This window comes from Mercenaria mercenaria, chromosome 18 (genome assembly GCF_021730395.1).
Source record: "Mercenaria mercenaria strain notata chromosome 18, MADL_Memer_1, whole genome shotgun sequence".
NCBI classification, from domain to species: domain Eukaryota; kingdom Metazoa; phylum Mollusca; class Bivalvia; order Venerida; family Veneridae; genus Mercenaria; species Mercenaria mercenaria.
In genome coordinates, this window is record NC_069378.1 from 18,037,806 (window position 1) to 18,056,713 (window position 18,908).

At 33.9% G+C, this 18,908-nt stretch overlaps 1 protein-coding gene across 1 annotated transcript; it reads left to right on the plus strand.

Moving 5' to 3' along the window:
- The first annotated feature begins 2,290 nt into the window (after window positions 1–2,290).
- LOC123537878 (uncharacterized) lies at window positions 2,291–18,845 on the plus strand. The gene is made up of 12 exons (XM_045321769.2): window positions 2,291–2,955; window positions 5,713–5,767; window positions 7,236–7,334; window positions 7,644–7,753; window positions 9,230–9,344; window positions 9,672–9,856; window positions 11,160–11,219; window positions 11,835–11,901; window positions 14,747–14,875; window positions 16,481–16,519; window positions 16,940–17,002; window positions 17,478–18,845. The coding sequence occupies exons 1-12, from the start codon at window positions 2,848–2,850 to the stop codon at window positions 17,516–17,518; spliced, it is 1,071 nt and encodes a 356-aa protein (XP_045177704.2). The 5' UTR covers window positions 2,291–2,847; the 3' UTR covers window positions 17,519–18,845.
- Window positions 18,846–18,908: the final 63 nt, after the last annotated feature.

An 18,908-nucleotide genomic window follows, 5' to 3' on the forward strand; every position in this document is an offset into this window, starting at 1 on the left:
TACATAATTCATGGAAATTATAGGGAAATCTGTCTATCAGAAAGAAGTTTAAAGCAAACTTGAAAAATCTAAACATATATACAGCAAAATGAGATTGTATCATACATTCTGCTTAAATTTCCCGACCTTGACAGTATGACCTAAATCTATACAAATAGGTATTCAAAGATTATGGTTTGTGTATTTCCTATAGACTAAATATTAAAGGAACAGACTAAACAAAACTTAATAAAAGGCAGATGGAGTGGTCCGGTGGTAACAGTGAGTAAGAAACCAGGGGTCGTGAGTTCGAGCCATCTCTACTCCTCCAACCTAAAACTACCATCATTGTGATAACAGTTTCGTGTTCGGCCTTCTTTATCTTGCACTTTTCTCCCTATATTTACTAGCAGTCTTCTTGAGGTGTTTCCGATTGCTACAATAAGCTACAATACGTAATAATTCAGGCCAACACGTATCACATTAACAATAAAGCAATGAGTGTGAATCTTTGACGGGGAATACCAGGTCTTCCAACTTGTTTATATGTAACAATTTACTCATGTGAGTTTTAAATCGGGGCTAGGGAAAGTAATTTTCGCTACTGTAGTACAGCGATGAATTACACATACCTGCATGACAGAAAGAGAAGCCACACCCATATACAGGAACACACCATATTGAACAGGCATTGGAATGTACTAAAATTGCAAAGAAAGATAACTCGTCATATATCACACATTATATACAAGTTGAATCATAGCAAAAGTTCCTTCTAGGGCACATCTGTATAAATGTATAATGATCAACTTGTAAAAGTTTGGTTGGAATGTCTGTTTTAAATATTGGTCATCAGTGTGTGGAATCCCAGGATTAGACGCAATGAAAAGACCATTCTACCTTATTGACATTCTGTATACCCCGTTTAAGCGCGCCGAGGACGTTACATTTTGCATCAAGGGGGGCGTTTATTACTGCACCAAAACAAAAAAAAACTAAAATTTTGAAAAAGATCTATGTTGTTTTCTATTGCCTGAAAAAAAATGTCAAGTCCGCTATTTCCACATTATTTACGCTAACATAAGCTGTTTAATCCAACAACAAAGTAAATCCGTTACCACATTCAGTTGAGTAAATACGGTAATTAAGAAACACTGGCCGTACATATTAACCCGATTTAAACTCAGTCCAAAAATATCCATGTGCTATTGGAAATAGAATATTAGCTCTTATTATCCAGATACTCTCCCGCTGAGTGATGTGCCATTGTTTATAATGAAAGATAAGTACATATGGTCGGCGTAAAAAATAACTGAGCTGTGCCCTGAGAAAACCAACATAGTGTGTTTGCGAACAGCATGGATCCAGTCCAGCCGCGCAGTCTGATCAGGATCCATGCTGTTCGCTGATGGTTTCTCTAATTGCAATAGGCTTTGGAAGGCTGGTCTGGGTTCATGCTGGTTGCAAACGCACTATGTTGGTTTTCTCATGGTGCGGCTCCATTCATTTTTAACAATGGAACATTTCACAGCTGCTGAAGATGGCCTTTACTGACCCTTTATACAATCAGTCGATTTCAACATGTCACCACCTTAAAACAAACAATATAATATTACATTATCTGCGATACCTAGGTTTATCTTTAAAGTTGAAATTACATTATCTCAGTAGCCAGCAGACAGTCACCGTCAATATTGTTGTTCATTTTGCACTATCGACATCTTTGCACGCTTTAACTAAACACAAAACACGGAATATTTACATTTATCATTATGGCCCGGATTTTTCTTTAACATTATTGGAAGAATATTTTAAGAATAACTAGACATGTTCAAAAAGAACATTTTTTCATTTTTAAATGTATTTATATCGCTGTGATAATCAGATTAAATTCAGCACGAAAGTGTTATTGTTTTAAATGACAAAAAGATATAAGTAAGTGTGTACATTGTAACTTTGTTTAGCCGCATCAAAACAGCTTTATTTTCGTTCAATATCTACTCTCCAAGGTAGAAATAAATGCCCATTCAAATAATTCTTTTACATAAATCCAGCGATCCATGCAAGATTTAAAATCCGTACCCTAAACTTAATCGATCGGCAAATTTAACTTCTACTATTGAAAGAGTTCAAAAGATCAATTATTGTTAGCATGGACGGAAACTGATACTTTGTAAAGATTGATTGTTCGGATAAAATACCATCCTATATTGAAATATGTTGTAAACAAAATATTGTTTATCCGTAAAAGTAAAACTACCTTTTAACATTTGTCTGTACACATCTCTTTACAAGATATATGTCAGATAAAGCACCCAAAGAAAAGCTTGTCTCTCTCCTTTTATATTTGTAAAGTTTATTCAAATTTACTCGTGCTTTAAACGTAAAGAGTTTAAGATGAACAAGTTCAGTATAAATAGGGTAACGTTATTAAATAGGAAAATATAAATTATGACAAAGCGTGGTTTTTATTCTTTTCATGTTTGTGGCTATAAATGTCTTCGAGTCATATTGTAATTAAGGATTATTTCTAATTCCTTGAATAATATGTAAGTTACTTCCTGGATAAACAAAGAATACGTGACTGTATTAAAATTAGTTAATAGAACAATTAAATATTGACTTAAATTGAAACGAATGAGTTGTACGTGGGAGATTTCTTTAAAAGATTATATGAATGTGGTTAATTCCTACATTGACACACGATACAAATATCAGTACTTTTGAAGACATGACTGTATTTTGATACAATATGGATATAAAAATCAGTGCTTTTTAAGACATGATTTGACACAAAATTAAATTTAAGTTAAAAGTGATACTTCTACGACTGTATAATATACAAACATTGGAAGCTTAGCATTCAGAATGGAATTAAGTAAACAATACCTGTCTTTCCTCCTGCTTTTGATTTTAACAGTTATCATAGATAGAAGCGGTTCTTCAGATGCTATGTCTCCGCACTGCGATGCTACAGTAAGTTATTATACAGTTATCATAGATAGAACCGGCTCTTTAGATGCTTCATCTCCGCAGTGCGATGATACTGTAAATTATCATACAGTTATCATAGATAGAGGCGATTTTTAAGATGCAATATCCGCAGACAGATGCTACAGTAACTTACTATACAGTTGTCATCGTTACAAGCGATCGTTGAGATGCTGTATCTCCGTATTTTGATGCTAAAGTAAGTTATCATAGATACATGGATAGAAGCCGTTCTTTTATTACTATGTCGTCGTACCGTAATGCTACAGCAAATTGTTATACAGTTATCATAAATAGACGCAATTATTTAGAAGCTATATCTCCGCACTGTAATACTACAGTAAGTTATCATACAGTTAAATAGATGGAGGGATTTTTAAATCATATCTCTGCTCTGCGATGCTCAAGTAAACAAGAGCTTGTAGAACACGAAATGTACCCCCCCCCCCCCCCCCCCCCCCAACACACACCCCTCCCACCCTTGATGCATTCAGTAATTGCACAAGGAAAAGAAATTATTTGGTCACTGTGCACAAAAGTTCTACTGTTCTGGGTCAATGTGACCTTGACCTTTGACATATTGACCTCAAAATCAATAGGTCATCTGCTGGTCATGATCAACCTCCTTAATAAGTTTCGTGATCCAATGCCTATACTAAGGGTTCTCAAGTTATCTTCTGGAAACGGTTTAACTGTTCCGGGTAACTGTGACCATGACCTTTGACCTACTGATCTCAAAATAAATAGGGATCATCTGCTGCTCATGATCAACCTCCTTATCAATTTTCATGGTCCTAGGCCCAAGCGGTTTTGAGTTATCATTCGGAAACCGTTTAAGTGTTCTGAATCACTGTGACCTTGACCTTTAACCTACTCATATCAGAATCAATAGGGGTCTTCTGCTAATCATGACCAACCATTCTATCAAGTTTCATAATCCTAGACCCAAGCGTTCTTGAGTTATCTTTGTCTACATACAGACCGATCGGCCGACATCTGCAAAACAATATACCCTCCTTCTTCGAAGGGGGTATAATCATTATACAGTTATCATAGGTAGAATCGGTTCTATAGATACAATATCTCCGCAGAGTGATGCTACAGTACGTTATAACATAGTTGTTATAGGTGGAGGCAATTGTTTAGATGCTACACCTCAGCAAAATGACGCTACACAAATAAGTTATTATACAGTTATCATAGGTAGAATCGGTTCTTAAAATGCAATATCTCCGCACTGCGTTGCTACAGTAAGTCTTAGGTGGGGCAAATGTTTTAGGTGCTATACCTCACCACATTGATGCTGCAGTTAGCCATCATAGATAGAAACGGTTCTATAAATATTTTATCGGTGCACTGTAAAGCTACATTTAGTTATTACATAGGTAGAGGCGATATTTCCTCAATGTGATCTTACAGTAAGTTATGTTACAGTTACCGTAGGTTGAGGTCATTGTGTAGATGCTATAACCTCAGCACAGTGTTGCTACGGTACGTTATTATACAGTCATCATAGACAGAAGCGGTTCTGTAAATATTTATCACCGCACAGTAATGATACAGTAAGTAATTATACAGCTATCGTAGACGTGCTTTATCCCGCATTGTGGTGCTACGGTTATCATATTTGAGCCGCGCCATGAGAAAACCAACATAGTGCGTTTGCGACCAGCATGGATTCAAACCAGCCTGCGCATCCGCGCAGTCTGGCCAGGATCAATGATGTTCGCTTCCAAAACCTACTGCAATTAGAGAAACCGTTAGCGAACAGCATGGATCCTGACCAGACTGCGCGGATGCGCCGGCTGGTCTGGATCCATTCTGGTCGCAAACGCAAACGCACTATGGTGGTTTTCTTATGGTGCGGCTCATACATTTAAGAAATGTTTGTTTTCAATAGCCTTTAATATAACGCATATTCAAACTATATAACGTAAGATTCGTGTCTTTATTCTATAAAATGTAAACTTAACTATTTAAACTATTGAAAACACCAGCTATTTCTGAATCTAATTTCAAGAATAACATAAGAATAATGCATTTTACAACCCGTTTACCTGAATAACTGTACTTGAAATTTCAGTTCTCCATTTATTTGCAGCAGTGTGCATTTACATAAACTGATTTTGTTTGTAAATGTTTGTATATGGAATTGTTTTTGAAATTTAATAAGGAATTCATTAAATATTTTATGCATTTTGTTATTTTTAGATAATACTTAAAAATATGCCTTTTAGATTTTAGGCTGTCTGGTTTCATTAGGCCTAAAAAAATTCTTTGTTTCCGGTAACATGCTCAGAAAAAATAGGGTAGGTAGGTCGGAAAAAAAAAATTGGGGGATTTTTTTTTATTAAGGGAGACTTTTCCAAAATTATTTTTGTGTCAAAAAATGAATACAAATAAGGGGGTTATGCCTTTAGAGTATCAGTAAATTGATTTCTAACATCACTGGCCATGTTTAAAGCATAAAGAGTGCAGTTTTTTGTTAAAAAGTTGAAAACAATATTCTCCAAGGCCATAAAAACATTTAGGGTCGGGCCAAAAATTTAAGGTAGATCAGGATACCGGAAACAAACAAATATTTTTACGCCTTATGACTTGCTCAGCAAACCCAGTGATATTACAGATACTTTATTCCATTCTATACCTTTATTTTACATGTACTTCGATTTATCTTCTATTAGAGATTGTTTTGTACATTCACGATTACCGTGACTATACGTGATAAAGTTTCTATTGTAGACATTGAGAGGAACTGAAATAAATCGCAATAAACTGAAAGTTTGGAAAGTAAATGGTGAGTATTTTATATCAGATTATTATATGCCATATTTCATATTTTCTATAAAAAGCTGCTTCTACCAATTCAAAAAAAGTACAGGGAACTTACTGGGAACAAGGTAATGTTTGTCCGTTCTGATTGGTCAGTTACGTAAACAAACCCAAGAAGTGATTTTTTTAAAATTGATTGTTATTGCATATACAGTAATTTATCATAGATTTCGACAAAATTTGCTTTCGGAAAAAGTTTTATCAAACGAATTTATGATGTAAGCAGGCGTAATCTCATTCACACGAAAATTACTTCAATAAAGTATCACTGTTTACATGTTTTTCGTCCGATATTTTGGTAGAACTAAGATAGTTCTTGGCACAAATGTGATCAGAAACACTTTTGCTTCGATTTATGGAAGGCTGTAAATGCCAAAATGTTATAATGGAAGTCTATGGGAAAACAATTAGTGTTCTCTAACCTGTCATTGGAACAAAGTGGAATTATTTTTTCCATATTTGACATAACTTAAAATTGATGTTTCAGATATGGTTTATAACAAGCCCAGTTTGAGATAATCCCAAATTTAATGAAACGTCCCCACCACTAGTTCTACAAACACGGACTAGACATTCATTTTAGATTTCAGGAAAAGCTATCTTCATAGACCCCTAAATATTTATCATTGATCTTAAGTTAATCATAATGAATAAGACGCAAACATGTTTCTGAAAATCTAATTTTGACCCATGCATGGATTTGGTGTTGTTTTATTTCTGGTCTTTTGGGATAACAAAATACCGTGCTTAGGAGCGTTGTGGTGTAGCCCATTTTATTACCTCTCGTAAACAGTTTATTTATTTATTTGGGTTTTACGGCGCACCAACACAGTATAGGTTATATTAAACAGGACTACAAAGTTTGGTTATGCATCCCATTTACATCGAAATAAAAACATGAGGTATGGAATCAAAATTTGCATACCTGCTTGAATCACAGAGTTACTGCAAAACCAAGTGTTAAGACCCTATTAGTCGCCTTACGATCATGCAAGGGTAAGGCAGTGGTTCCAATTCTTTTCATACACAGATCGTCCCAGAACCACATGGGGCTCTCGTAAACAGACTCGTATCAGATCGTACTAGAAGTTACTGTGTTTGCTTAACAAAGCATAAACTTATAAATTTGATGAACGAAAGTTGCGGTCTCTGCTATTGTTATAAAAGTTGATTGTTTTATTTGACCTTTAGCCTGCTGGCGGCAAATGATTCTGCTTTTGCGACAATTGCAGAACAATATCAGGATGTACATCAATGCAGGCTGATTAAAGTCTGCACTGTTCGCTATGCAGTCAGTAAATTTTCAGTAAACACCCCTTCGAATAATAAATGGTATTGCCAACATTTAAATGATTGACCAGTCCATTTTAGAAATTTCGCAGGCTAAAGGTTACTTTGCTGCTTTAAGTGTTCAATAACTGTAATAATTACAGACACCTCAATAGAAGAGCCTTATGATGAATACCAAAGGTTAGATATCTGTCTCAGTAATGGATCACTAAGGATAAACTGGACAATGAACCCAACTCGAGGTTTGTAAACACGTTAATTTTTCTGTATCATCATTTACATTTAGTATCTGATTCAAAATAGCTTTTTTACTGCAGTTGTGAAAAATAAATTCATGACATTAAAATCCAAATCTCTAAAATCAGATGTATACCATGGTTCAATAGGCTCGTTGGGACTGTGTTCAATTGCTGATAAATGGTATTGTCAAAATACAAAACAAGTGAAAAAGAGTATTTTTTCATCAATATTTCTCGGAAAGTATGTAGCAAAGGCACTGACTGGCCACTGAATATATTCAACAAACGTTTTAAGTTCTTTTTTTAAATCAGGAAATGAACTGAAACTTTGTTACGACGTGAAAAGGGTTCGAAACATGAACATTCTCATCACTAACTGCTTTATGGTACACGTTCCGCATCTTCATCACAAAACTCAAGTGGTAAGTTTTAATCGTTTGTACCTTCCGTGACATTGTTTATCAAAATCAATATAATGATGTTGAACACCGAGATTACTAGTATCTGCTTTTATATAATGACAAGACATCGATTTTGATTTGCACAGTGACGTTTGTCAGGACTAGATATCTTTTTTTCCAGCTTATCACGGTGAAGCAAAAGTTATATAAAGAAACATTAAAGCATTTTTTAACTGACCGTTACAAGGCGGTGACTCACTGTTTTCTTTATTTGCTTGTTTTGTCCAATTGCTTTAAGCCATCTATGTCGTTTTATGCACATATGTATTTGTACATATCCAAACATTTTTTGTTGCTCCTTTTCCTTTGTTTTGTGGGTATTAAGTAAACCTGGATAGACTCTCCACAACAATTTATTCCAAAAACTGTAAAAATGTTACTTTTAGTTCTAAGATCTGACAGGACAGCGGTGCTGTATTTTTTCATAAAGATTCGTCCGAGCAGTCTGGTCACGATCCATGCTGTTCGCTAACGGTTTCACTAATTGCAATAGGCTTTGAAAGCGAACAGCATGAATCCTGACCAGACAGCGCGGATGCGCAGGCTGGTTTGGATCCATGCTGGTCGCAAATGCTGGTTTTCTCACGGCGCGGCTCAGATGGCTGCATCTTATTATGTATATATAGTATTTAAACCTACACATTGGCGGAACTCTAAACAGACATATAAAAACTGAACACAACATTTTTAATGAAGACCAAATATACAGGTCACCAAAAAGGAATAATATTTTGCATATATCAGTATTGTTTTTACTAAGGGTGACAAAAAATCGAATTCCTTTTAGTGACCTGTATCTTTTTTAGATATGCGGTCTATGATCAGTTCTCTTTTATATGATTGTTTAGAAAGTTAAAAGACCTTTTCAAAACTGTATAGGGTTATAAATTATCTTGATGTAACAAAAAGATACAAACATTTGAAGATTTGAGTGAATTAGATTTCATAAAGCGTTATAGGCGACCTTTAAAATATAAATTCAAACACGGCTCATATTGAATGCCAATGAAACAAAGAAAGTCAAGCTCTGTATATTATGCGGCAAACAGCGGTTGACGCGCGGACCGGTAAGAGAGCATTATGATGTACATGGCATGACGTCCGGTGTATTACTACTTGGATAAATGAAGCCCAGCATAATCTTTAGCAAAATATTTAAGTGAACATATAAGAATCAAAACAAGTAAGGTCTTCCTATGGTTTATGGTCCAATTTACTACGGTTCATCTTTCAGATGCTTAGATATTTAAATGCTCGGGTAAACGTCATCTTGGTTCAATTCCTGCGTATCCGAACTCTGGATCCGTGATAAATTAGGCGACAAACCACTTCATGCTTTTTTTTAAATACGACCTGAAAGCTTTTGTTGTTATAATTGCTAACTGCAGCAAAATCAAATACTTTAGTCTCGTAATATTTCCTATATTTTGTTTACAGTATTGCTGGTTTGGAATGGAAAATATTCAGAAAGAACCTTATATCCATGCTTTGGTTACCCAGGAGGCACAATACAATATATATTATTATGAATATATATACACTACACATAAAGGTAAAGAGGCATTTAGCTCTTCTCGCTATTTCTGCTTAAAAACTCCCGGATTGTGTCACCATTTCTGAAACATGAACGTGAAAAAATATTTGTTACAAAAACTGACCACAGAAATGTTCATGTAGTAAACTTTAAAAGTTATAACAATTGTAATGAATTTGAAAAATTGTTATTAAATGTTTCTTCAAATATAAAGGCTTTGTATTTAAAATTAAAAAGGGGTCTTTATATGAAAAGCAGCACCAATTTATTTACAATAAAAATAATCAAAACTCAAATTCGTATCTGTATATGAAGGGTTACTTTTTTTTTTTGATTGTTTTACAGATATAACCAAGGACTGTGATCATGATATATGTTACCAGCATGTAGTACAGTTGAAATACAGAGTAATCCTATGTGGCGGAACCAACCGAATACAACACGAGGACGGCGTCAGTATAGATCAATTAACATTTAGTGCCAGCAACTCAACACAGTGTCAGAATATCAGGCTTGTGTTTTCCAGAGTTGTAAGTTACCAGTTTCAAGTAGAGTTAATCAAATAACTCTCTGTCATGTTTATAAAATAAATTCTAATATTGCTCCTTCATATTTAAGTGAACACTTTACCCCTATCAATACTGTTCATGATTATCCCACAAGGTTCAGAGCAAAGGCAAATGCCTCCCTTGATGGTACAGGTTTTTCAATGTCAGATAGTAAGAGATATGCTCTCCCAGTGGTCAAAGGTTTTGGGAAAAAAACATTTGCTTATAATGGTTGTTGTTTATGGAACAGTCTGCCACAACCATGTATTCATTTAAACGCAAGGTTAAGGAACATTTTTTAAGCTTAATATGACTTTTAGTTAGATTGCATTATAGATAGATTTTTGCATTGTGTTTTTTTACTAGTCAATCATTTTTTATACTAGTCAATCATTTTTAAGCATAGGATTTTTATACAAACTTATCTTCGGGCATTTTTCTGTGATTATTTTTTTACTGTGATAAATTATTCTTCCTATGTCATACAATACTATATCTTAAGGACCACAATGGAAATAAGAGTTTATTTTAACTCTTTTTTGTGTAATCCTTAACATATAATGTTGATTGACATGGCTATATTAATTCATACATGTTTGTTTATTGTTTGATTGTATGTTTTAATTATAAGTCGCCATGTATATTGTACATTTTATGTTGAAATAAATCTATCTAATCTATCTATCTATCTAAGTCATTACAGAAATCTTAGATACTAAAACAACAGTTAATGCCACCAACTCAACATAATGTCAAAATGTCAACCTTGTGTTTTCTAAACTTAAAAGTTACTTCAGTTTCAATTCTTTTATGAAACTAAACATTCTTTTAATTTTTCACTAAATTAGGGAAACGTTAAAGCCACAATTACTTCAAAACAATAAAACACATTGTCAGAGCAACAGATTTAATAATATGTTTTCCAAGATGACAATAAAATCTGTGGAAAGAGCCTTTGGAAGAATAGAACATAATCAAGTAACATAATAGCAGACTCGGTTTTACTGAGTCTATTCATGAGAGGTAATGAAATGTGCAACACCTCTCACGCCCCCTAGCACCGGCTTGTGCGGAATTTAATTACATAATCATCCCAAAGGACCAGAAAAGTCAAATTGAACACTTGATTTAACCACAAATCGTGATACTTTGCACCAAACCTGAATATATTATCATTTGTATTTTATTTTAAAAATAAACGTACTACTGTTTATAAAACTGTAGTAATTATTTATTATTCTGTGTGGAACTAAGCAAACTGTTTAAAGATATATTAACATTGCAGACTGAAAGAGAAGTTGAATTTACTGTAAACTGTACCAATGATGGTCTAGGTAGAATATATGTAAGTATATTTCCATCATGACTGTTGTATAAATATTGTTGTATTTATGTAAATGTGTATTTAAGTTTTCCACTTAAAATGATATTGGTCTTTTTTTCACTCCTTAGTGTATTATTCTTCAATATTTTGCATTTTTGCACTAACGTTTTTAGACTTTTATTGAACAAAATTGAAGCTTGTATTTGTTAGAAGAACAGTCATGAACTTTGTCAGCATAGACTGCCTTTCTTGGCAAAACTTTTAGCTAGGATATGCATAATATATTCGTATTCTTATATTTGCCTTAATTGCACCAAATCTTTCCTTTATCTTGCTTTTTTTTTTGTCTATGCAAATGTTACTTTTGCCAAAAATGTATTTCAATGCAAGCTTGATACAGCTGAATAAAGTATTTGTTTGGTAGAAAGAAAGTCAAGCATTTTCAACCTAGAATGTATATGTTTTTAACTTTAATTTGATACATTTTGAAAAGAATTATCGCACCTTAGTGCTCTGCCTACATTCCCGTTTATAACTATGTGTTGTTAATTCAAATGCATTAAACACAGAGCGTATAACGCCTTTATCATTTTTCTTTTAAAATTAACTTATCCATTAATATATTTTTTATTAAAGCTTGTTTATACAGTGCGAGGAAAATACTGCCATACATATTTCGAGACAAGAGTATCTTGTGCAACAGGTAAATATACTGCCGTATTAAAGACGTTTTTATCGTCGTAAAGAAAGCAATTAGTAAATGTCCTGCAAATACAAACATATTGTGTTCGTCGTATCAACAAGTATCACATGTATTTTACAATTATTAAGAAACCTCACCCGCTTAGGTCAATAGGGAGTGCGCCGATCTACGGATCGTGTGGTCATCGGTGTGGTTCTCGGACAAGGAGTAAGTTCTCCTTGAAAATTTAGAGAGTTTGAGATTTCAACCTTCGCCTTCCCCGTCAACGTCTCTTGCGAAGTTAACGTATGAAGTTGAAGTTCGATTAAAATTCCTTGAGATTTCAAACTTTAGAATTAACCTTACTTCTTTTAATCCGCCCATTCAATTTATCCGTAATTATGATCGTTTTTTTCGTGCATTTTGATACCAATTGTCCGAAAGGGCAAGAATTTTACAAGAGGTTTTAAAATTGAAAAAGTGAAAATTAAATAAAAAAAAAAACCATTTCAATTAATATAATCATCGCATGGATATTAGAGCGATTTAAAAAAAAAAAAAAAACAACGATAAAACAATGTGAACAATATAAAAACTCGTTAGTGTTGCTCCAAACATTTAGGTTTTATATACAATTATGTCAGTATAGTCAGTATACAATGCACGATTGTAAATCATACATGAGAGGATATAAAAATGATAATTACATACCTAAAATTATTTTTCATTGGGTTTCGATGGACCGCGATCGTGCAATATTTTTCCATATCATGACGTTGAACGCATTCATATCGGACTAGTCCCAATCCGTGACTCTAGTTACCTCCCCTGACGTTCTGTCCATTGCGGATCTCGTTTTTTTTTACATTTTTGTTGCTATTGTGTGTTTGTTTAATTTGTAATTTATGCAACATTTTGTTTACTTTTACACTTTGATTAATCTGACCTATTAGATACTGGCACGGAGTAATTTATCAGACTGAAATGAAATGAAAGTTATAATTACGTCATGAGTTGGACTAATATAGGACGTGGAATGTTTTCTTAACGTTGTAATGAAAAGAATCGCGTGATGTCCATGGCGTCCACGCGCACGTTGCGACGACAAGTTGACGTCATATTCGCGGAAAATATTAATGCGCGTCAGTTTGATTTGTTTATTGCGTTTTCGGAGAATATATTTCCGTATTTTTTCCTGTCTTTCGTGACAGAACGATAATTTAGATATAAATTCATCATTTGATAGTGGATATGTAATAAAAAGGTTATCAACTTTGTATGTGGATATATGCACTCGTTCTTTCGCGGACAATATTGCGCTCCTAAAGTTGCGCAATATTACCGCTGCAGAACTCGTGCATATACCCACATACAAAGTTAATAACCTATAATGAGAATATCAACGTGATAATGACACTCTGTATGACTCTGTTTAATGCCAAACTCTCAGACAGCACAATATGATTTTAATATACTATTTCAAATTATAAGTAAAGCATCTGCGGATCCAGGAATTTTGGTTAGAGGGACACCAACATTAAAGAGGGGGTCACCCATTTCAGGGGGGTGGGGGGAGGGGGTAGGGGTAGGGTAGGGTCACGCCGAGTTTCAAGACCGACTTTCTTTGTAAAATGTAAGAATCAAAGGGGGAATTAACCCACAATGTCCCTCTGCCAGACTCTGGTTCCGTGCATTTAAAGAATGGAGTTATCCCATACGGCTAACAGGAAACGTCTCTCATCATGATATCATAGATCTGAAATTGTCTGGTACTTCAGAAGAATTTTCCGTCTTACTAGTACCTTTTTATGTTTATAATTAAAACGCAATTGTCGTATTAAGTGTCCGAAAATAAAATGTTCTACCAAATGATAATCGCGCGTAATTATTTATATTTCAAGTAAAATGGCTGTCATGCCATGTGCCTCCATCCAGATTTCAGTCTTTGATACCGAGTATGTGGACAGAGTAGATGTAAAAAGAATGAAGTTTCGACTTTCGTGATATCACATCTTCGGACGTTCAAAACTTCACTTCATACGACAAAAAGGCCCATCTGGTATAATCGATACCGCCTGGGGACACAAATATGCCGTAGAAGTTAAAGTTTGAACAAAATCTCAAAGTTTCTCAAAATCAGTTGATAACTTCTTACTTCCAGGTTCAATTCAATGTATTTAGTTAAAATCATTAGCCATACAAAACTTCATTATTCTTATACCTATTGATAGTGTTTCGCATCAAATTTAGTCTAATTATATATATGAATAATCAAATAACTTAATAAGCAGAAATCCTGAAACTAAGCTTTTTATTTCGCATAGTAATAAAGAGAAGTTTTACGCTTACGTGATATTACATGGAAAACTTTAGTTGCAACGTGTGATATAAATAAAATACACGCGTATCGGTGACGTTTTACCCAAAATATATATGAGAGACGTTGAAGGAGAAGGCGAAGTTTGAAATCTCGAACTCTCTTTTAATAGATATAGAACGCCTTTTATCTAATGGGTTTACATGAGCAAATGATGAAAGGGTCACATTTTCAATTTTCTTCTGGGTTCCAGGAACAATTACATTACATACCTTGACGCAATTTTAACATTATGAATCAAGTCTGACAATTTCTAACTTTTCTTCTACCTGCAAATTGACAGTTGAAAATATCAGAAACTTGATTAAAGATAATTTAGCGCAAATGAAGCGGGATCTAAATAATGCATAGATATTAGGTATGTCTGCTTTTGGCAAAGCACGAATATTTTCAATGGCTTCACAGGCTACATCAAGACTTGCAATGGTATCTTTATCGAGCTGCCTTTCGATAGTTTTTTCAATTACCTTTGTTGTATATTTTCTGCAGGTACTTTGATGCAAGCAACTCCCCAACCTTCGCTGCCTCCAAAACCTAAGTATCATGAAATTACGTTGATGGCGACGTTTATAGTGGTTACCGTGATAATAATATCGGTATCAGTTGGTGGTGTTTTAGGTAAGCTTACTGACACTGATACTTGTTTGTCTTCAAGTGTAGGTCTTGTTTGGTTATCTTGCTTTTTTGACCACATGAAAGACTGACTTATTCAAATGTATTTCCAAGGTAAATAAAGTATTTATCATTATTTATTTATTTGTTATTATAGTCACCACTTTGTACAAAATTTCATTTATTTCAAGACATTACACAAATTTTCCAACTTTTGTTTTCTTAACATTTTAAAGAGTTACCACGTCAATATTTTGTATATTTTGAGGTTTTTTGCAAATAACTGCAGTACATCTCTTCACAAAAATATTGTTATTGACAGTACTTCAAATATGGCTGTGCCTGTCACATAATGAATGGTGATCAGCTTAAGATAATGTAGATTTTAAAAATATATTTTCTTTCCGCATGTAACAATTATCAAGGAAGTTATGTTTTTGTGTGTGTGTGTGTTCGGGTTTAACGTCTTTTTCAACAATTTTTCAGTCATATAAAAGACGGTGTCTACTTGTAGCAGTGGGCTATGTTTTTGTAGTTAACAATTGGATGCAGATAACAGATTTACAAAAAGGTTCATCGCTACAAATGTTACAAAGCGTGTTTAACTTTGGGTGGGCAAAATTAAGGACAAAACAGAACATTATACTTTTCGATTTGACCTGAGTACATCATCAATATGTTATTAAGTTATGTAACAGTTAATATAGAACTTGAATAACTATTGTCCTTGTGGAGTTTTGCCGCGTCTTTTGTAGACGCAATGGAGGTGTTCGCAGTATGCATTCATAGTGTTTGTAAGTCTTAACCTGCACATATTGTCACTTCAGCTATTGTATCTGCTTCTGTATGTATACACAGTTACAGTTGGGACCTTCATGGCTGAGTAGTTAATGTCGCTTGCTTCAATTCACTTCCACCTAACGCTGTGGGTTTCAAACATCGCTTGGAGTGCAAAATTCTTTAATGTGATAAAGCTATCCAGATGGCATGTGGATGGTCGGTGGTTCTGACTAGGTGCCAGTCACTGCCTAAGAAAATGTTTCCAAGGGGACATCTTGGGTCTCACTCCACCATGACACAGTTGGACAGCCACCATTTGACCTGTAGTTGTGTCGGTGTGATGTTAAAGGCAACACAAAGAAAACAAAAATAATCGAGGCAGAACAGAATAGAACATGACCTTTATTACATCCAAGTAAATGTACAATATGGACAAAACCTATTGACAGTACATGGTGTCATGGAAGAAAATTATGTTAACTTTAGGTGGTAGAAAACAGAAGTGGTTCTTAAAGTATCAAGAATACATGTTATGGACAACGAGTGTAATTACCGTGGAATTGTTTTCATATGCATACATGCATATATTGCAGGGCTTAAACTTTTTGTAGATAGACACGTTTTTTTTCAACAAGTCCAATTCTAGCTTGCTTCGCAATTAAATGACAGTAAAATGTCTATTTAGACGCCATGATCCATGATGAAAAGTGTTTGGAGAAATGTCTGATAGATCAAGAAGATAAATTGATTGATTTTCAGCTCAGTGCCAAATTTGACCACTTGCCAGGCTTAATTCTTAGATGTCTTATAGCATTTTATTTTTAATTCTAGTGATAAGAAGACGGCGACAGCGAGACAGACATCAACATTGTAAGTATAATAACTTTATCATCCCTTTAAAACTAAGTATAGTAGATGAAACAGTAATTCAAGGTTTATAGTTATGTCCATTACAATTAAGGACTGGTATAACTAATGAGTTATAGAATGAAGCATTTTAATTGTATCACACTACCTTTAGTCAGTTAAGTCTTATAACTGTTCTTCGTTTTCTTCTGCATTTGTTTCATTTCACAATACGTATTGGGTATATTGATAAATAATTTTGCTATAACCGTGGTATATTGATAAATAATTGTACCGTAACCGTATGTGTTTCTGTCGAACTAACTTGTTCTAGTTTTGATAACCAATCAACAGTTCAATTATTATGTACTTATTATGAAATATAACACGTATATAAAATTCCATATTTTCAGTGTTTGAATGACATGTTGTTTAACTTTACAGCAGGAATACAGGTTTTAAATAACAGAAACGAATCCAAACATCTCAGTTCGGACAACGATGCCGGTGAGTTTACATAAGGAACAGCAACATATAGCTTTCTAAACATTTACATAAATGAACTGGGACTTTCTCTCATGCATATTCGTAATGTTAGAACTATTCCAGTTATATGCCTAACAGTGTATTTTCTTATGAGTATTTATCTAAATAAAGGGGGGAAAGCCAGGTAAAAGTGAATAACAATAACAAATAAAGTTACCTTTTTTGATTAAAAATAATGTAACACTTTTCGAAATTTTTTAAAAAAAATCTAAGTAAAAATTCAAAGTTGATTATGTTGATTATGTTCTACCCAGTACCTGTGTATTGCAAATACTCATGCAATTTGAAAATTGTGTAGAAGTTCGTTATCTTGATGTTAATAGAGGTGTCAACTTCATTGATATTATATTTTGACAATCTATCCGTTTTACTTATTTTACCATGCGATTTACACCAGGAACAATGCCATTGTCTATAATATTTTCTTTCGATGTAGGTGATGTAGAAGAAAACAATATGTTAGTCACCAAGACGTGACATTTTGGAACACTCAGATGAAGAGGAACGACCTTAGAATTCATTGATTTGTTGCTGTTGTACAATCGATTGAAATTAGCCGATAAAAATAACTTCAAAATTTCGGCACACCTCTAGTCAGACCAAAGAGTATTCCTTTTTGTCATTACGTTCATCCGACAACAAGTAGATAGACTTTGGAGCGCCTTTCATCAAATCCGGATATCATTTTGCATTCTCAGTGCATCATATAATACTGTTTCACTAGACTTGAAATGTCATTTAGATGACGTGTGTTGATAAAAGATTGAAACTACTACCATGAAATACCTCTTCGGGGCAGATGCCATTTGAGGTGCAATACGCTTTTGACGCTTTGATATATTATTTTTTAAAAAAAGGTATTGTGCACATTCATTTGTTATTTTATGATTAAAACTACTACCATGAAATACCTCGTTTGAAAAGTTCCAATTTGAGATGCAATATGGTAAAGACGCATTGCTGCATCATTTTCAAATACGTTCATTTATTATATCATGGTTAAAACTACTACCATGAAATATCTCTTCCGAGCCATTGCCATTTGCGATGCAATATGTTATAGACGCATTGCTATATCATTTTCAAATTATGTTTTTGCATTTTCATTTATTATTTTATCGTTTAATTTGGTGAGCCAATACTTACGCTTAAGATTGTCTCTCTGCTTTTGATTTATATATTTAAAATGTACGAAGTTCTTCTTACATTTACTAAAACTGTAGTCATACATCGGAAGTGATTTTTAAGTACTGCGCTGTGCTATTCAGCCTCCTCCGTTGACAGATTACCTATTAATCTGACAGTAGAGCTTACATTTGTCGATATAATACATTTTCAACTGTCAAATGTTATCTCATAGACTAATAGCTTCCATGACATATGTTTGTTAGCCAATCAAATTTAACCATGCCAAAGATAGAATCTCTTTTTACATGTAGATTTGTTCAGTATAATTATTATATCCTAACGTGTTGTACAATTTACTTTTATGATTGTTCAAGATAACGATATTATTGTGTCTCACGATTGCAAGTGGCTACTATTCCATGTACATATAGATAAAAACAAGTAGACTAGTTTTACGATGAGCCCTTAAAGGTCTGCTCTGTTTTAAATTTGTCATAACGTCCAGATTACGTGCTTAGGTGTTGCTGTGTGGATTCTCAGGCTTACTTTGAAAACCTTATATATGTACTGGTATTTAATAAACGTTGAAAATAACTAATGTGTCGTATGCTGTTGCTATAATTAGTTGAAAAACATAACAAATCGTATTGTGTTATCATTAAAATAGCAAATTTTTCCTTCTGCTTTTATTGTTATGCTCCAACATTTACAGCGTAAATGCTGTCCGTACGTCCATTCG